Source organism: Anguilla rostrata, chromosome 10 (assembly GCF_018555375.3).
Source record: "Anguilla rostrata isolate EN2019 chromosome 10, ASM1855537v3, whole genome shotgun sequence".
Taxonomy (NCBI): Eukaryota; Metazoa; Chordata; class Actinopteri; order Anguilliformes; family Anguillidae; genus Anguilla; species Anguilla rostrata.
Genome location: NC_057942.1, coordinates 42762649 through 42781456, shown reverse-complemented (window position 1 = coordinate 42781456; position 18808 = coordinate 42762649). Strand labels below are relative to the sequence as shown.

General features: G+C 47.2%; 1 protein-coding gene across 1 annotated transcript in view; it reads right to left on the bottom strand.

The window, feature by feature from the left end:
- Positions 1-1326: 1326 nt before the first annotated feature.
- Positions 1327-18808, bottom strand: part of stpg2 (sperm-tail PG-rich repeat containing 2) — a 40292-nt gene continuing 22810 nt past the window's right edge. The window contains exons 9-12 of the mRNA XM_064353229.1: positions 11268-11436; positions 9490-9605; positions 3241-3390; positions 1327-1706 (exon numbers count right to left, since the gene is read on the bottom strand). Of these exons, the coding sequence (XP_064209299.1) occupies positions 3256-3390; positions 9490-9605; positions 11268-11436 (420 nt within the window). The 3' untranslated portion in view covers positions 1327-1706; positions 3241-3255. The remainder of the gene's footprint in view (positions 1707-3240; positions 3391-9489; positions 9606-11267; positions 11437-18808) is intronic.

The following is an 18808-nucleotide window of genomic DNA, read 5'->3' as shown; positions in this document are numbered from 1 at the left end:
ACCTCGCACATCGATCGGAGACTCTAATTACACCTCGCCCGTTGTTCTGTAGTCACGAGCGCACCTTTCATCTCAGGAGGTCATTTCTGAACTTGAACTGGGATTTGCATACGGGATCTGGGGAAGGATCATCGCTGTGACCTGAAGGGAGAGAGACTGCATCGGCAAACATATAATACATGATCGGAAAAAGGTGATAAACAATATTGATACAGTACATTTTTGAAGGAGGGCCATAAATTTTAATGAACCAACACCCTCTACCCGTAACATGCTCGAGAGGTATAGACAAAATGACCCAGAGTGGAGTGGTGACAGCTAAATTTTAATGGCATACTTGTTGTCTTTTCTACCAAAACAAAAAGAAGCCACAATCAGTCTACTTCTCCTCAACCCTGATATTGTAGCTTTTCTAAGTGATGCTGGTGTGGGGGAAGCAGTCTCATCTACTGTGCCTTGGAAATAAAGGCTAGCAGCTTCATTGACTTAAACAGCATCAGTGAGCTCAAAATAAACAAGCATATTTACACATCTGGTTGCCAGAGTGGCTTTGTTGACTCAGCAGAGGTGTTTAATCCACTAAGGAGCAATGCTTACAAGCAGAAAATACAGGAGAGCTGTCAAAATCGAGACAAAATGACCTCACAGAAGCCACAGCGAGGCCAACAGTGATGTCAGCGGTGATGGAACGTTGAGGCTGAGGTAACAGGTGGGACTCCATCAGAGCATCCGGAGGAGACTACGGGAAAGTGCCGTGGCAACGGCGCCGTGGCAACGCGGGCCTCTAGGGCGGGGCCTATTAATTCATCCATCACTTTTTACACCGTCCCTCTTCTGTTTGCATATTTTATCCCGTAAACAAGGTTGAATGATGTGCCGTGTAATGCACATAATCGAGATTTATTAAGTCCCGCTTTTATTTATTTATTTATCTTTGATCAAACGCTGAGCGTGCCTCGCGTGATTGATTAGATTTAATTAGCCAGCCGGATGTAAAACGGGCGCGGCTGATGAAAAGGTAAAGACGAGCGAGGGACGACACATAAATAACACCCCCTTTCTCTCCGGGAGTGCTGAATAATGATTGGGGGGAGGGGGTGGAGAGGGGGGGTATAAATGCCCAATTAGATTAAAAGGGTCCGAAGAACAATGGCGGGGGTGTGGGGACGCGAGCCCGTCCCGCGCCGATCGCGGAGCCCGCGCGTCGATTACCGCCAAAGGCTTCCGTTACTGACATCAGAGCGCTGTCCGTCAGCCGGCCGCCAGGCTGCCCCCCCCCCCACACACTCCCCCCCCCAGCCCTGCCCCGCCCGAGCCCGTGCCCGTGCCCGGTTCTGCGCATTCACACAGTAGAGAGAGAGAGAGAGAGAGAGAGAGAGAGAGAGCCGATCGAACCCGCCCCCCCGTAAACAGACGGCTGATTGATTCAGCGGTGTTGGGGGGGGGAGGGGGGGGGTTAAGGGGATGGGGGGGAAGTGGGAGGGACGGGACTGAACTGCCCATAAAGCATTGTCTTCTTAAGAGCGTTTACGTGATTAGGAAAAGGCCGACGCCCCTCTCTGTAATTTCGTCTTTTGGCCTTGAGAGTATCCGTTGTGCTTGAACGTTGAAAAAAAAAAAAATCCAAACAGTGATAGCAGAGAAAATACAAGTGATGAATAAAGAAAATTTCCAGTCTTCAAATTCCTAAATTTCCATCCAGATGCCTGAAAAAAAAGAAAAAGGCAAAAATTAAATCACAATGTCACTCATGAAATATAAACAAGGAATGGCTATATCGCATACAGTAAACGCCCATCCTTTTCCTAACTCGTACTCTGTACCTGTTTCTACATATCAGAGCTAAAGAATAAAAGGTTGGATTGATCCAAGTAGTACAGTTTTCAGTCTGCCTCAGCCTTCGGAAGCATATCCTCCACCCCCCCAAACACAAACTAGTCTCTAAACATTTCAAACACACTTCAAACAAACTCTGTCCGGTCACACAGAGAGCGGGTCACACTTTAATCAAAGAAGTGTTGGGCTCTGTGCCGAGAGAGAGACAAGAGCTGCAGAAACCTGAAGGAAGGCGGAGTTGCTGGTGATTAATGTAGAGAAATAATTAATATTTGCAAATTAGTGAATAAATTATGGATCATTTATTCGACTTTCACTTTCTTCATTGGTCAGCAAATATGTCAGATGAGATATGATTTACATGCAAGGATGAATAACTTACAAACTGTAAACCAGTGAGCTCATGCCTTGTGGTTTGCAACAATACTAGCTAGCTAGCTCATTAGCTAACTGAGACTGGGCTAACTAGCGCTTGCTAATAGTAGCGCCTTCACAACAGCAACGCTACAAGCTAGTTAACTGTATTCCATCTGGTTGTCTCCGTTAATGTCTCATGACTGGACACCCTGGTGGCTGCCAACTCTAGTGCACGATCAAATCTCAGAGGCGATATCTTTTTTTGGCTTGTGACGGGGTGCCCCAGGGGTCATAATTGGCCCGTGGGGTGGGGTGGGGTGGGGGGTGGGGGGGGTTAGTTTAACGGGGATGTCCTCTCCCTCTCAAAGCTCCTCTCCAGGGATCTTCTGCAAGCATTGCGGCACCTGTGCGAGTTGTGCCTGTAACTGACGAAGATAGCGCCTCTCCTCCAACCGTGTTTACATAGACTAGTTATGGTCAGTACAAAAAAAATTGGCGGCTGGTTTCACTAGCGTCGGAGAAGGCTAGTGCTAGCCTTCATCCTCTGGGATGTAGATGAGAGTCCTTCAAGGAGTGGAAATTGTTGATGACAAAAACCTGGGGGCTGCATCTACAGCCTGACAGGTGGGAGTTGCTGTGGTTGACGTTGTTGTTGTTGTTGTTTTTCAGTTAGGCGTTTCACATTATCTGGAGTCAGGCTATTCGGAATTTTCACCAGAGGCTCCCCCAACATTTTCGATCAATAAAGTTAAAGCATTCAAATGAGCGCGTGGGACCGACTCGGCCTTCCCTGGTTTGTCTCGTCTTCATCTCTTAATTACAGGTCAGACAGAACGGAAACGACTAGCTCCACACATCCACAAATCAATTCTGCACATTTTTCCTGTTGCAAACGCTGAGTGCACTCCAGAGGAAGACCTGTGAAAATAGTGAAGACTGAAGTACTTAACAGGTCTGAGAGGAAGCCGAGCATTTTAGCTCATTACTTATGGGTTTGGGTATTTAAGACCTGACAAATGCTGTGGCTGTAGTTGAGTTGAGACTGACCTTTGACCTTTGACCTTAAGCGCTGGTGAGAGCAAGAGCAGGCTGGGCTGTGCTCTGCAGGGGCGGGGCATGAGGGCGTGCGGCCAGGGGGTTGTCCAGGGTCACGTTGAAGGTTCCCTTCAGGACGGTGTCCATGATCGCTGGGCTCAGCTGAGGGGTGTGGCCAAAACGGCAATGAATCACACACGCACAGCACGATTGGCCAAGAATCACAGCGATGAATCACACGCACAACGAGATTGGCCAAGACTCCATTAACGTCAACTTATGTCATTTCTCAGCGCTGTTCAATTTTCCAAATGGAACACAGCATTACATGCATAAAAATCAGTGGCGGACCACTTTACAGAAGAAAAAAAACACACCAGGCTGAACAATTCTTTAAAATGCGAAATAACTGATCTACACATGCATTAAGGCAAAAAACAATAAGTTACAGTTGACACAAAGCCTACCACTCCTTGGCTGCATTGAGTAATACAACATTCTAGAGAGCAAATTATTAATTCATGTCTTTGCTGACTACACAGCTCAATCAATTACGTGATGCCACTTTTCCTCAACAAATTGTAAACAACGGTGTTGGTCTATGTTTTCCACACAAGTAAAAGTGATTGTTGAAGCAAAATGCAACTCTTGAGTAAAATGAACTCTCGAAAGTGCTTGTAAGTATAATAGAGTGCATGTGGTCCTTACTGTATTCATAAAAACCTGTGGGTTTTTTTTGCTTTCTTGCTGTGTAGAGAAAACCCCATGACCTGTTCAACCACATTCAAGTGTCCAGTGTCAAGAATGAATGCTTAATCAAAGACTAACCTACACAATGGATTTAATCAAATTTTTTTATACCACTTTGAAATTAAGTATAAGCCCTTTCACACAGTGGGAGCACGTTTAGGCATCTGCAGAAATCACCAGAACTGCACTCGCGATGAAGAACCCTCAACTCTTTGACTCGCAAAATAAAGCGTGCTTTGGTTTCGCTTTATATTAATATCTTCTGTCCCCACGCGGCAAATATTCATGATGCGAAACACAACAGCAAGTTACCCCAAGAGAGGAGAACCTGGTCTCCCGGCAACCATCTCTCTCACACGCTGCTTGGTGTGAAGGGTGGGGGGTGGGGGGGTGGGAGGGGTGGCGGTGGGGGGGGGGGGGGGGTTAGGCAGATACACAGCACAGCAGGCACTGTGCAGCCCATACAGGAAGAAAGTGATGACACACTGCTCTTCTGACAGGGGGGGAACGCTAAATAGGTATGGATTTATTCATCGATTTATTCAGTCGTTAAAGCTCCTTTGTGTTCATACTGCGCGGATGCGTCTGTCACAGGGGTCCCCTCGACTGTTCGGAGCAACAAAATAAAAGTAGTCACGCAGGAAGTTAGGAAGAAGTCGCAATCTGTGGCATGAGAGACGATCATCACTCAGTGTAGTCATTCAGATAACCGCTTACGTTGATGCGCCCATCATGGGATCAAGACGCGATGCGCAGTAAATTGCGATTTCATAATTATACTGTTTACTACACGCAGAAAAGAGCACGTTCTGCTGGCTGGTCTGGAGATTGACAGACATGTCTGGGAAACTACAGTCACACACCAGGGGTCCTGAACACATGTTGAGCAACCATGATGTTAGGCACCTCATACATCATAAATTATTTTATATATGACTGTTATCATGAAGCTATTTGGAATCTGAATTACATCAATATTTCAAGCATTGAGTTTGAAAAAGATAAGTCGCCATAAATCAACTGTATATGCACACTATATGTTGTATCCCATGCAGTTACATATCTCACTCATTTGTGTAACGTATGCTGTGCATACAGTAGTGCTTTATCTGATTAGGTAATCACTGTTTTATTTGAGATTGGGTTGCAGCAAGATACTGAAGATTTATATAAACTGAGGCCCCTGTTCAATATAACCATATGGTGTTTGTCCTTTAATTTAAAGCTTCCTTCTGTGATTGTTTTGTTACCGATAGAACATCATTATAATTCAGAAGTTGCAGTTTAAAAAGTTTTAAAATGTTGTGTAATAAATGGGGGAAAAACTTTAATTATTATTCCAATGATGGTTTAGTATTCTGCAGTTTTTAAAATTCAACAAAGTTGCTCACAAACAGTGGTTCTGCCTCAAGGCGGTCATCTTGAAGCTGTCATTTTAACAGAATACTTATTTAATTTTCGGCATTCGCTTCCAGAATATCTACATTTGTTGGACTGTCACACTAATTATGCAGTGTTGCCTTCTCAAACTTGAGTTCCTGACAAACCTTTAGACTGTCTTACAATTCAATAACAACCTCCCTTTCTCGACTGACCAAAAATGCGTCTTACAGAGTTAAAAACCGAAATAATTTCAAGTTCATTCCCTTCAGAAGAATACGGGATAGGTATTGATTTTACAAGGACGTATTAGTATCTGATCATTTCTTACCCAAGGTGACATATAACGCCTGACATTACCTAATGAGCTCACTCAGCTAGATCCAAACAGCAGTCCTCATGGTGAACGCACTCATTCCACAGTGATTTCCCCCTTGGGGATTGGAACCCACAACCTGCTGGTCCGACGTAAAGCAGTCAGATCTCGACACTGCGTCTGACCCCAGCGCGGCTACGCTGACGGGTGCTCAAACCGGGAAGTAAAAGAGCACGCCGGCGTTCCCCGGAGATCCCTTCAAAGCCCCCGACCCTGGAGTAACCCCCTGCTTTGCGCGAGCCGCGAGATGAACCGGGTGATTGGTATTCTCCGGGCGCGGCGCGAGCCGTTGGATTTCGTACGCTTCCTCCGGCAGCGAGGATTCGGCGGGGGCGCTCGGAAGAGCATCGATCTGTTTGTGTGGGTTCAGGGCTCAGTGTGCCCCCCCCCACCCCCCCTCGAGCTCGCCGGAGGTCGGGGGGTGTCCCGAGTCCACGGCACATTATAATGGGACGCCCAGGGATTCGACACTGCAAGTCAGGGGTGCGGGCTGCAATTGACACGGGCTGAGTCTTTGGGGAGGCGTAACGGGGGGGGTTAGGGTTAGGGTTAATGGGGGGGGGGGGGGATTCAGGTGGGATGGGGGGGTCTGGAGGGAGTAAAGAGAAAATGGGCGGAGTTTAAGCCAGTGGTATGGCTTAGCAACAAGAGCTAACAACACTGGGCCAGGATCTGTCTCCAACAGCTGTGTCTGGCACCTTCAAATCATTTTTTTTCTAAAACCCTTAACTTAATTAATAATTCCTTAGGTAACATCATTTTCTAGGGTGATTATTCGTTGCACTGAAATAAATCATCCTCCAAACAGACCGCTCTGTTTTTTTTAAATAAACATCCGCGGACCCTCCCTTAATAACCCCTGCATTGTAAAGATAACGGTTAAATTAGAAATTCGGGCGGGGGGGGGGGCATTAGCGGGCTCCGGAGTCGTTAAAAGGCGAGCGTTTCTGGATGAGCACTTCAAAGGGAAGTCAGGGGAACGGGGCGCCGGTGAGAGGCGGCGGCGGCGGGTTTGTAATGCGCGGGAGGCAGCGGGGCGGGGGGGGTCAGTCGCTCTCTAGCGCACTTTAGCGGTAATTAAGCGGCGGCTCGCCCGCGCTCGCCGAGAGTTCATCAAACTAACGAGCCGCTTCCCTGACACTGACGGCCGTGGAGAGGGCCGCCGAACTGACACCTCTGCTCCCCGCTAATTACTCCGGGTAGGCCTCGATCGGGAGCTGCAGGGAGAGCCTTCCGCCGGAGACGGGGATTGGTGGGGGGGGTGGGGGAGGGGGCTGGGTACAGACACGCCGGCGCTCCCCGAATAAAAAAAACCGGCGCTCGGCGGCTTCCGCGCGGCTGTAAAACGAACCGGAAACGTGTCAGGAAGGAGCGAGCTAAGATGGCCGCCGGAAGAGCAGCCCTCACGTCACCTCCACCCGTCTGGCGTCGCCCTCCTCCTCCGATCCCACAGGCCTCTCCACTCAGATGTGCTTTTCATACATTTCTGTGGGAATGTAGCAGCCAATGCTGCGTGTGCGCTAGTCTCAGACAAGACATACTGTCGTGCCATCGCTGACACGAGAGAGCACAGTATTCAAGACTATTTAGTCAATGCATCGAGGAAATGCACATTTTTAGTGTCAATACTTCAATTGGTAACTTGATTGATATTGAATTCTTTTTTTATAACATGTCCACCCACCCCCCCAATATGCAATATATACACAATGTACATATTGACAGGAAAAAAAAGGAAGCACATGAGCACACAGACACACGTGCGCACACACACATTCACACACACACACAGACACACACAAGGACAAATATCAAATATGAGTCTCAGTAAAATGCCACTTTAAAGACTCTGAAGAGGCGACGTATTATGTACACGTTATCAGAAATACTGAGGAATTCAAAGCGCCACTACAATGCAAGTTCAATATGGCTTTTGTTAAAGGAAATGTTCTACCCGTATGAAGCTGTCATTATGATAATGATGGATAATAACTGGATAAAGAAGAGAAAAAAGTAATTGCTTTATGTTGGGTTTCTTAAGTCATTTTACAATTAGCGCGAGCGGCAGTTTGTGACTCATTCCAGATAGCGCCGCACACAATGATTCATCATGTGCAGTCACCGAGAGAACGGAACGCAATCAGAGGGACCTCTTATTCCCTCCGAAGGAATCAGCCAGATTCTTCGGGGAATCTTTTCAACAACCACGTTGTCAATTAACAGAATATCTGCCTTACACTCCAACTGCTCTCGTAGAGTAAACTGTTTTCCTCAACCAGTCAGCAAAGTTATTACCTATTTTTTTCCCTGACTGATGAGTATTACAACATTTCATGGTTCAATAATCTCTTTGCAAGGTATTATTATTATTAGTAGTAGTAGTAGTAGTAGTACTAGATTGAACAATGCATACATATCGCTAATTCTAAAAATATGCATATAACATCGATTTATTTAGTGAATAAAGGCATTCTCATTATCTTCAGTGTCTGTGTCTGTACCCTATTTACATATTCAACCCAAAGCAGCTAGTAGTATTTCCTGTAGCTTTATCCTTTTTCAGTCCTAAAAATTTTGATTCAGTAAGCCCAAACACGCACACGCACGCACGCACGCACACACACCCACACACCCACACACACACACACACACACACACACACACACACACACGCATGCACCCGCACCCACACCCACAAGCACCCCCACACACATACACACACACTCACACCCACACACACCACACACACACACAGACGTTTTTCTACATTATCACTTCCCTCAGTCCCCCTGCCCCATTATCTCACCAAGGTGACTTCGTGCTCCTTAGTAAATGGGGCCCATTAGTGATCTTCAGAGTGGCTCTGACTCCACAAATCTGAGCCCGTGACTAAAGTTCCCCCATTATACTAATACTCCAGCAGATTTACTGTTATTACACTGCATCGCACGGTCCCAGTCTACGCACACCTACACGCTCCTGTTCCACAACATCAGACCACGGCCTGAATTTACTGTTACTGAACAATTACCAGCCTCGAGCAAGGCTACCACCCAACACTGCAGTCCAGCCTCTCTCTACCCAGCTCTCCGCACGGTAATGTTTAATGTGGCTTGGCCTATTAAAGACTGAAGGACAGGGAGGGGGGGGGGGTGGGGGGGTGGGGAAGGATCGTATTAAACACTTCACAGATTTTAATAAAAGAACAAAGAATACTGTATCACAGAGAGGAGGCAGTTCTGTGGCTCAAGGTTCCGACAGAGGGGCAGGAGGTCCACAGATGCCCCTGAGATCCCAGTTCAGATGAATGCAGCATCACAGCGCTGACCTTTAGCAAATGCTAATTCAGTGCTTGTGCAATCCTTGTTTTCTCCATAAAACATTATTGTACAGTCATTTGTTTCCATTAAAATACAAATTCTAGTCAATCACAGAATTGTATCTACACAGGAAAATGATCAGTGTGATAAGGATTCTTACAGAGTACATACATGGTCCCTACCGGACACACATGTACTCCATTGGAGTTGAATTAACACTGGACATTTTACCGTGTCAGACTGGAACACGTGTGGTAATAAAATATTCATTTTTATATTAGCCAGAGCGAAATGTGAGCGGTGATTTATGCGTTCAAATTCACTCATCGGTCTGCGTGCGAGTGACCTGTCGGTGTGTATGTGTGTGTGTCTGTGTGTGTGTGTGTGTGTGTGTGTGTCTGGGTGTGTGTGTGTGTGTGTGTGTGTTTAAATCACCTCGTACGTGGCCGGGCTGGGCGCTATATCCTTCGGCTCTTTGAAGCGGTCCTCCTGGGACACGATCAGCGCCATCTTAGGACTGGACTTGACAGCAGGGCTGTACTGGCCGGGACCTGCAGGCGAGACAACCTGTGTGAGGTCCGAGACGGTCCGCCGATAACCGGGCGGAGCACGATAGCGACGCTTAGCACCGAGCTAACACGAGCTAACAGGAGCTAACGTATTCATCTCAATCTGTCACTGGCGCGGGGGAAACAGATGCTTCGCACGTAAATAAAGGACAAAAACAAGAGGGACGGGGAATCGTTTAATTATGCCGCACCTCCAGTGGGAACATGACATTTGCATTGTGAAGTAAAAAAAAAATAATAATAATAAAAAGGCGACACGATAATATTAGATTGGGCGCAGGGGGTGGGGGGGGTGGGGGGTAGGAGAGAAACAACGAATAACGAGAGTTTGCCCGGGGGGTTCCAGCGCAACGTTTCTCCCAAAGTGAGAGCCGAGTTTGCGCCTGACCCTGGGGGTAAATCAGAGATGCTGACCGGCGCAGAAATTCTGATTGCATTTCAGGTTCCGCTGCACGCGGCGCACCCCCCCTACACCTGCAGCGCACACGCTCCCTGCGCTCCATTAGGATACTGTAGGTGCCTCTCTTTTTGGGGGGAGGGGGGGGGGGAGCAGGGTGGAGGGAGGCGGGGGCTTATGGGGGGAAGGCACGCATCTTAAAAACGCTGAATCGTTAAATGTGTTTTAATTAACCAGACATAAAAATTAGATGGCGGCTCGGCAACGAGGCGGACGCGCGGCGTATGACACGTACTGAAAAACGCTAATTAAACGGGGGGCGGAATCGAGCCGGCGAACGCGTGTTTGAGAAACGCGCTACGCAAACAGCCGAATCTATTTATATGCAAATCTTTCCGCTGTTAAGGGTTCGGGGCAGAGGCACGGTCACTGGGGGGAGGTATGAATTATCCAAAAGAAGTCATTAATTTAACAATTTTGAAACAACAATCTTTTGAAGGCGATCTTACCGGTGTAAATATTTGGTTAAGCGCACCGGGGAGATTGCCTGAGAACTTCGGGCCTTGTTGACACTCGGTGGGTTTACACAACGCGGTAAAAAAAAACAAAAACAACGCTTGACCAGTCAAGCGTCACCGTTGATTTGCGAGATAGAGGATGTGACCTTTACACAATATCAGAATACAGCCTGTTACACTCTGGGGTAAAATGAGGTACAGTCCGTAATGAGCATCAATACACCGTGATGTTGCGGTAACACATCCATTGGCGATAGGACGCAGTGTGTCTCCTTTGTGAATATAATGATGGCATTTGCATGACCGCGAAGAACCTTGCAAGGACGTCTTTGGTAAAATTATACTTCTGGAGGAAAAACCCGTTCGGTATTAACTGGAAATTAAAGTTGCGAAGGACTACTAGCTTAGGTTTAGGCGACACTTGATATGACCTCTGACATATGGTGTGTGTGGGGGGGGGCAGTACCTGAGGTAGGTCAGGTGTGTATTTGGGTGCAGTACCTGGGGTAGGTCAGAGGTGTATGGGGGTGCAGTACCTGGGATGTCGGGGTCAGAGGTGTATGGGGGGCAGTACCTGGGATGTCGGGTCAGAGGTGTATGGGGGGGCAGTACCTGGGATGTCGGGGTCAGAGGTGTATGGGGGGGCAGTACCTGGGATGTCGGGGTCAGAGGTGTATGGGGGTGCAGTACCTGGGATGTCGGGGTCAGAGGTGTATGGGGGTGCAGTACCTGGGATGTCGGGGTCCGGGGGCTGGAAGGAGGAGAGTCGGGGGGCGGCGCTCAGGAAGCAGCTCTGTCGTTTCCTCGCCCCCTCGTTCCTGGGCGGCATGTAGAAGGTGCGGCCGTGCGTTCTCTCAAAGGACTCGTGTACGTTGTAGCAGCTGGGGGGCGGGGTGGCCTGGGCAAAGACAGTCAGACAGTCAGACAGACAGACAGAGAGACAGACAGGCAGACAGACAGAGAGACAGACAGGCAAAGAGACAGACAGACAGACTGTGGGCAGGTTATTATGGGGTGTTGAACCACCAGTTTGACTGAAAACAAGACCAAAATCTAGTATATGGCTGGACCTAACACACGTGATCCGGTCGACCAATGGTGTCACTCAGTCACAGACATTCACGTTTGTAGGGCTGGCCCCACTGTTGCGGTCCAGCCAAAAAGGACAGAATTCGTCCGGTAATGTCATTTTACAAGACACTCTTGTAATAAATCTCCTTTCATTGACTGGCTGTGTAAAATGTGTGGTTTTGGTCATTTCTTCCTGGGAACAAAAAGCCAAAAATAAAAAAATATAACGGTACCCAGCATGCCCGTGTAGCACTGTCTAAGAGAGAACAGTAGCCCGGCCTATACCATACCTCCTTGTTGAAACCAAACCCAGAAGAATGTTCTGGCGTTGTAAAACTCGAATCAATTGGCCAACGAGGTTATGGGGGACACTGGATCCATTTAGTACTGGTACAGCATAATTTTCAAAATGGCTTTTTCACTGAACTTGGTGAAAGCCTCTCCCCTTTCTTTTCCCCTTCTCTTCAACGAGCGGTGTGTAATTACACCATTCAGGGCTTTTCAGAAAGCACAAAGTGGAGGCCAACCTCTTGGACAAAAGCTGTGTTTTTTACGCCTTTCTGTTCAATTTTTTTTTTTTAAACATGTCAAGTAGAGTCATGTAATTCTAAGCTGCCTGAACTGTGGCCAGTAACATTGGATGCAAATTGCAGGAGTAGTCGTGTTTATTTGCAGGTATCGGTTGCGAGAAGTCACTGGTCAGATCGGCTGAACCTTTATTACTATAATCTGGATAGCCTGGTAGCAGAAACTAATGATTAAGCTGACACATCCATGAAATATTAAAAGGGAAGCCCTGGGCAGAATATGCTTTAAATTGATGTCTGAGATGAAGAATAGCGTGACATCACAATTAGCCAACTAGTTATTTCTGTCTCTTCTTTTCCCATCATGCAATGCAAAAATCAATGGTCAAGTCCAGGAAGCTGTGGTTAGAATTTTTCAAACTTGAAACCAAGAAATTATGAAGACTGCTGGACACACATTATTCACTCACACCCTCACACCCTCACACACTCACACCTGATTGGACAATTTAGACTCCAATTAGCTGAGCCTGCGTTCATCTTGCCTTCCTGCCTCTTGCCCGATGCATGCTGGGACAGGCTCCAGCACCCTCTGCGGCCCAGACCAGGAATAAGCAGGTTAGATAATGGAGGAAAGGACGGATGTTCATTGTGCCAATATTTCGGCGAAGGGTACCGCTCAGCATAACGCTCTGAGATCAAACCAGGTCAGTGCAATGACAGCGACTACCTCAGCCCCCACCCTCCAGACTGGAAGTGTCCCTTTTACTCTACAGTCTTAAGTGTGAGATGGATAGAGGTCAAAGTCACATCAATAACATCACCACAGAGACAGACGCAGTTATACATCAGCCCCCCCCCCCTTCCCTCTCCCCACCCAAAGTCTGCTTGCAGTACGATCTCCGATCTGACAGCTGCAGAGACGCTCCTCCCCATTAGCCCAACGTTAAATCCAATAAGAAGACGAATTAGTCCCCCGTCTGTCCCTTTCGAGTCTGACCCATGATCCTGAGACTCCTCAGACTGCTCTCCGTGGGCACCCCCCCGCCCCCCAACCCCCCGTCTCCGTGGGGGGCCCCGGTAACTTAATCCGCGGCCCGTGCTGGTCGTACGAGTCCCTGCCAAAACCGCGGGGGTTGTCATATCACTCACGGGCACTAATGACCAAACGGGGGGGGGGGGAGAGGAACCATCAAAGACACAAGAAAGACACAAGGTGGCAGGATCCCCGTCAATCTTAAATAATAGCAGACGTACGATGGGGACGGACAGTACTTTCTCTGTAATTTCGTCCCCAGAGCTGCAGATGACACGGTGCATTTATGTTGTATCTTTTTTGACCAGCCATTTGTTTAAAATGATGACTAATATCGACGGAGAGGGAGGACAAAAAAAAAAAGCTCAAGAACAAATTGGCTTTTTGATTTTTTTTTTTTTTTTTTGTCACTCCCTTGGAGTCCTACTTTGCTTCTGTCTTATTTGTATTGCTGTTGTGTACTGTCATCTACACCTTTATTGGACATTCTGCATTATAAAGTGTGTATTGCTGAACTATGTTTGTCACTGTCCCGTAACTTAAAATGATGTGTCTTCAGTAACCTCTCAAAGATGATAAATCATCCTATCATAATGGATTCTAGTCATTCTCATATTCTTTCTCATTTAGGCGTCTCAAGGGGACTTGGTCTCCTTGGTTTACAGCAAACAAGCCACATTATTTTTGTTTAAAACTCAAACTTCAGACATTTTTTCAACTAATTTTCAGTTTTTAGCAGCCTTCTCTCAAATGTTATATCATCCATGACATTGACTGATATTTTCCTTAGGCTTAGCGAAACTATTAAGTGTTTATAGAGTAAAGCATACTGATGAAATTAGGGGGAAATGTTGTGCCTTTACATTAAGGAAAGGCAAACCTTGGAAAGGAAAAATGGTGAAACACTTGCAAGACTTGCCTTATGTGGAACAAGACAGCAAAATCTTTCTCCTTCTCAAGCTATGCCTCATTTTAAATTTCATTTTCATTCTTTGAAACAATATTTGCACATCGACAAATACATTTTAAGGTGTTATTTTCCAAATGAAACCTCAAAGTCACTGAAAAGGATGAGGCTCAATAAAAAGCCTCAGAATAGATGAGGCAGGCAGGCCATCTCTCAGCCCCTGTCAAAGCCTTAATGACTGTCCAGTTATAACACTGTAGAACCGTCCGGATAGCACGGCGGTTTGACTGCCCAAAGAGCACTTCCTCTTCCACTCATATCCCGTTGGTTGTCTTCTGTTTGGCTGGCTAAGGATAGCGTAGCGCATGTGTGCTTTTACGAGCTCTGTGGAGTGCTGCAGGGACGCGTTCGGGGGACAGCAGGCTGTCTGGCGCCCTTAGCCTTGTTCCGTATCTCAGCCGTGATGCGATAATGGCCGCCCTGGACAGAATCTGCGTGTCGTTAGAACGAACGGTTCTGAGGGCCGGTCGCAGATGGCAAAAAAAAATGACACCCGTAAAATGAGCCTATTGGAGGAACCGGGGGGGGGGGGGGGGGGGGCTGTTGCTCACCTGTCGCTGCACCTGTGGACGCCATGAGCACCTCCGTTCGTGGAAACACACCGCTCCTTCAATCCCAGAATCCCACACCATGTCACAAGCCTCTGAGCGCTATGATTAGATGCTGAAATTATGTTTTACCTGAGCTAGCCTAGCTCAGCGATGCAGTGATATTATGTTTCACCTGAGCTAGCCTAGCTCAGCGATGCAGTCAATTAGATTCTGTCTCTACCCTATAGGAACACCTGTAACGGACACTAATGTGAAACTTGACAGGGAGGGCAATGAAATAGTGTTTCCGTGTTTTGTTCTCCTTTTCCTGGTTTATATTCGCAACAGGAATGCCGTAAAAAATATATAAAGAAATGAATTCATATGTTTGGGAGAAAATTCATTAGAACTTCAACTGCATAAGGCTTAGCTCTGAAGTTTGGCAAGGGACAAAATATCCCAAGTTGAGTGGGATGTTATTATGATCACAAACAGTTTTTATTTATTTTTTAAAAAACAACATTGATGAGCGTGGCATCAGGGTTTTAGTCATTCTTATCTCAAATGTTCAAACGGCACGATAGATTATTTAATGGTTACTGCGTTCGCTAGCACATCTGGCACGAAAACGTATTCTGCCTGCCGTAAACGCATCACACACTGCATGACAAATATCAAGTGACGGAGAAGCAAGAGGAATATCTTCCGGGCACAGCGACGTGAGACCGAGGGGGATTTAGCTAAGGTTTCGGTAATTGTAAAAAGAGATTAATCACATGGATTACGAGAGTACAAGAGTAATCCAGGAGGAATTTCTGGTCTCAAAACAAGGGGGCGTAGGTGGAAAAGGTAAGGTCAATTTTACCATGATGCACCGGGAAGCACTGTTTCACACAGAGCGGTTAATGCGGGGAATAGACCAGGCAACGCTGTAGAGACTGAGACTCTGGGGACGTGCAAGCTCGTGACTCAGCACCGGGTTCCAGTAAACAGCAGGCATACTTATATTTCCATATTATTATACGCCACAACACCACAGTGAAGAAGGTTCTCTTTATCAACTTTATTCTAGCAAATACAACAACAGCATGTGGCATCTACACATAAGGATGGATTGAAAGTGAGTCGAAATGGGGGTTGTAGGGTGACTCATCCAAGTTTAGTGACGCACCTCACGATCTGATACCAAACCTGACCGTGCTGGTGGAAGCTGAGGGGAGAGGGCTTCAGTTTGGCCAGTTTGGTTCTCCTGTCTGCCTCACTGCATGGGAGTGGCTCCCACTGGCCAATCAGGTGCCTGTATTCAGCTGATGGACAGCAGAGAGGGAAAAAAGGCGGAACCGCCAACTTCTGTGGACACATTGCTTGTCTGTCTACACTCTCCTGCATTTAAAAGGATGAGACTGAACGTATAAATACGACAGGGAATTTCAGATTATGGGAACAAAAAAAAAATTGGGGATTAAAAGATTAAAAAATATAAGAAAATGAGACAATAGGTGGGAGGACGTAGTCTGATCTTAAACAGCATTATGCGATGTCTCTCATCTCCTCTCAGTTACTTTCCCCAGAACTCACCCATCGTTAAACCCTCTCAAACAATTCTCTTCATTCACGGGCTGCTCTATATCTTCACAAAATATCCAGTTTTAGATCCTTTAAGCACCTAAAATTCCCCCCAGCTGTCCATTCTTCTCTAAATTTTGAGTGGGCTGCCTATCGCAAAACTCTCCGGAATCCTTTCTCAATGTCTTCTCCTGGATCTGCTCCAATCTTGGTATTAGTGAGTGGGAACTTTTATTCCTTCTGTAAATTACTTTTGCAGCTTCCCTACAACAGCTGAGATATTTTTATCTGGCTTAATGTTTTTTGACGGCCTCACTTCTTTCCATATCCTGAATCACGTGATATGTCTTGCTCTCCTGGGCCTACTTTTCCACTCTTTGTGAAGGGTTATTATACCACTCATTTCCACCTCACTACTACAGTACCCCATGGCTCTGTTTAGGGTCCATCTCTGTTTTCTCTCTCCTGCTCTCCTTGCTTTCCATATGTTAAAAAAAAGTCCAGAGGCATGATTGCCCATGTGAATGTCCACTATAGAAGGTGACATGACGCATTTTTATTCACCTTTCAGCCTGAATAAAACTGCACTACATCCCCTCACTTGTAACCTTTTTGCCTTGAGCACAGTGGCCTCATTGTATTTCTTTTCAGGGGAATACGGACAGCGGGGGACACAGTTTAGAACCCAGAGAACCAGCCACATTACAGTCGAGCCTTTGACCCCATATAACGAGACTGCCGCAGTGCCCTTCAGTCAGCTGGGATTGGGAGGGGGAAAAAAATGTAGCCGGTAAAGTTTTGGAAATGAGCCTGTTAATGTTCACCACAAAACTCTGGGGGTAACAACTCCCCAGAGCCCGAATAAGAGTGCAATCAGTTCCCTTAACCAGGAGCCTTAGTTGAGGTCTGTAGCTGGGTGAGCTAATCATGTCTCTGCTCTTGCTGTGCAGATGCCGGGGGTTGCTGCTCAAAGCCTGCTGTAGACTCTCCCCGGGTAGCACAGCGCTAGTGACGCGGGTAATGAGGCTAACGCAGATCAGTCAGACGAGGGGAGTTTGGCGAGGGGGGGGGGGGGGGGCTGTAGTTAGCGAAGTTCATAAGTGTAAGTGAGCATGTGAACATCCAATAAAGAAGGTGATGTCACACCCTCAGAGGCCCCGGGATCAGCGTGCGATTGGTTCCCTCGGCTGGTCACCTTTGACCTTTAGCTCGTGAGCCAACCGTATGTCTTGTTGCGCGGTGGGTGGATGGTGGGGGAGCTCGGCTCAGAGCCACAGCAGAGCTGCCCCCATTACACATACAAATTAGCACGCGTTGCGCGAGGCTTCCCAGCTTCCCCTCCTAATTCCCTGGTTTCCTATGAGAGCTCGTCCATCCTTTTAAATACGCCCCTTTCTGAATGATCGCTATAAAACCTTCTCCCTCGTTTCCAGGTGCTTCTTCATCTCTTCCTCCCGGCTTCTCAGCAGCTCGCAAGTGTCTTAGTCACCTGGGTTCTCCTCGCCACAGTGCCAAAAAACCCGAGGGTAATCACTGACTCTTCCCTGGCCTCCCTTCTCCATTTATTCCCTCTCAAAATTACTCTTTTCACCTGTGCATACATCCTGTCCCTCTCTTAAAAGGTATTTTTACAGCTGTCTGAATCCCCCTGGTCTACTGGAGGGTTTTTTTTTTTTTACATATCTCAGGAGCCCTCTCTACCACAGGGATCCAAAACGTTTTCAACTCAAGTTTCGCAAAAATGATCCGCAGGTGGCTACAGGACTCCCACAGTGGTACATGGAGTGGTAAATGATTATGATATTGCCATATCTCATGCACACCTTCCTGCATCATACCCACCCCCCCCCCCACCCCCCACAACAGGACTTCGGGTCCCTTCTGCGTAATGCTCCCAAGTCATTTCCACAGGTCATATCCATTCATACTTCCAGAATCAATAACGTGATTAATAATGGTCTGTACAATGCGCAGTCCCTCATGGGCAGCCCCCCACAGTCTCACACACTTGCTGTGTTTAATTGTTTGAGCTGCAGCTAACGAGCGAGACCTTGCTCTCTGCTGATGCTTTAAGAGCGCTCGTTAAATTAAGGGAAAGCGAGGTGATCTCACCGCGCGTGAGACGCAGTCTGCCATACGAAGGCTGCCGCCAGATAATATTTTTAATTTCACTGCTCTCCTGTACGTACCGCTCTCCCAAACGCACACACAATTTAAAAAAAAGAAAAAGGAGAAAAGGGTTTGTTTAGACACTGGAACGCAGACTGCAGCCACAAAATGGGCCTTTGCAGTTATACTGGAGATGAGTCAGGTTTGTTATTCAAATGGCGCTCCATGGGAATGCATGAAAGCGGTAGCTGGGTTAATTAATGAAAACATCCAGACGCAGTCAATAAAGGGGGGCACAGTTTCCTAAAGCGCGCGTTTTTTTTGGGGGGGGGGCGTGTAATGAATGCCGAGTGTCTGCTCCCCCCCACCCCGCGCAGCTCTTGTGTTGGCAACGGAGAGAAATTTAGCAAAACACCGGGACGCGCTGCTGGGGAACGATCAGCTTCGGGCCCTTCCCTCTGTAA